Raw genomic sequence first — 326 nt, 5'->3', positions numbered from 1 at the left:
ACCATACACCTGGCTCCGATTGGAAACATCTTTCGTATCTCCTCCTCACTCTGCTGCTCCTGCTGCTGCTCCTGCTGCTGCTGCTGCTGCTGCTGCTGCTGCTGCTGCTGCTGCTGAAAAAGCTCTGGTTTGCTGCTCTGCAGCTTTCTTATAAATTTTCGCATCGACTCCTCGCGCTGCTCGTACACCTCATCAGGCATTCTATATCTATTTGAAATATCTTTATCGTTGTCTGCTGCTGCTGCTGCTGCAACATCTGCTGCTGCTGCTGCTGCTGCTGCTGCTGCGCTGCTGCTGCTGCCGCTAGCGTCCAGAGAAGGGTCGCT

At 54.0% G+C, this 326-nt stretch overlaps 1 protein-coding gene across 1 annotated transcript in view; it reads right to left on the bottom strand.

Annotated features, from left to right (window-relative positions):
• The window catches only part of EMH_0056490 (tubulin-specific chaperone, putative), a gene marked incomplete at both ends in the record, with an annotated part of 546 nt that extends 346 nt beyond the window's left edge, over window positions 1-200 (bottom strand). Inside the window, one exon of the mRNA XM_013497360.1 lies at window positions 3-200. Coding sequence (XP_013352814.1) covers window positions 3-200 — 198 coding nt within the window. The remainder of the gene's footprint in view (window positions 1-2) is intronic.
• Window positions 201-326: the final 126 nt, after the last annotated feature.

This window comes from Eimeria mitis, genomic scaffold (genome assembly GCF_000499745.2).
Source record: "Eimeria mitis Houghton genomic scaffold, Emh_scaff2626, whole genome shotgun sequence".
Taxonomy (NCBI): domain Eukaryota; phylum Apicomplexa; class Conoidasida; order Eucoccidiorida; family Eimeriidae; genus Eimeria; species Eimeria mitis.
Note: the sequence above shows the minus strand (reverse complement) of the source record. Positions and strands in the feature narration are given on the sequence as shown.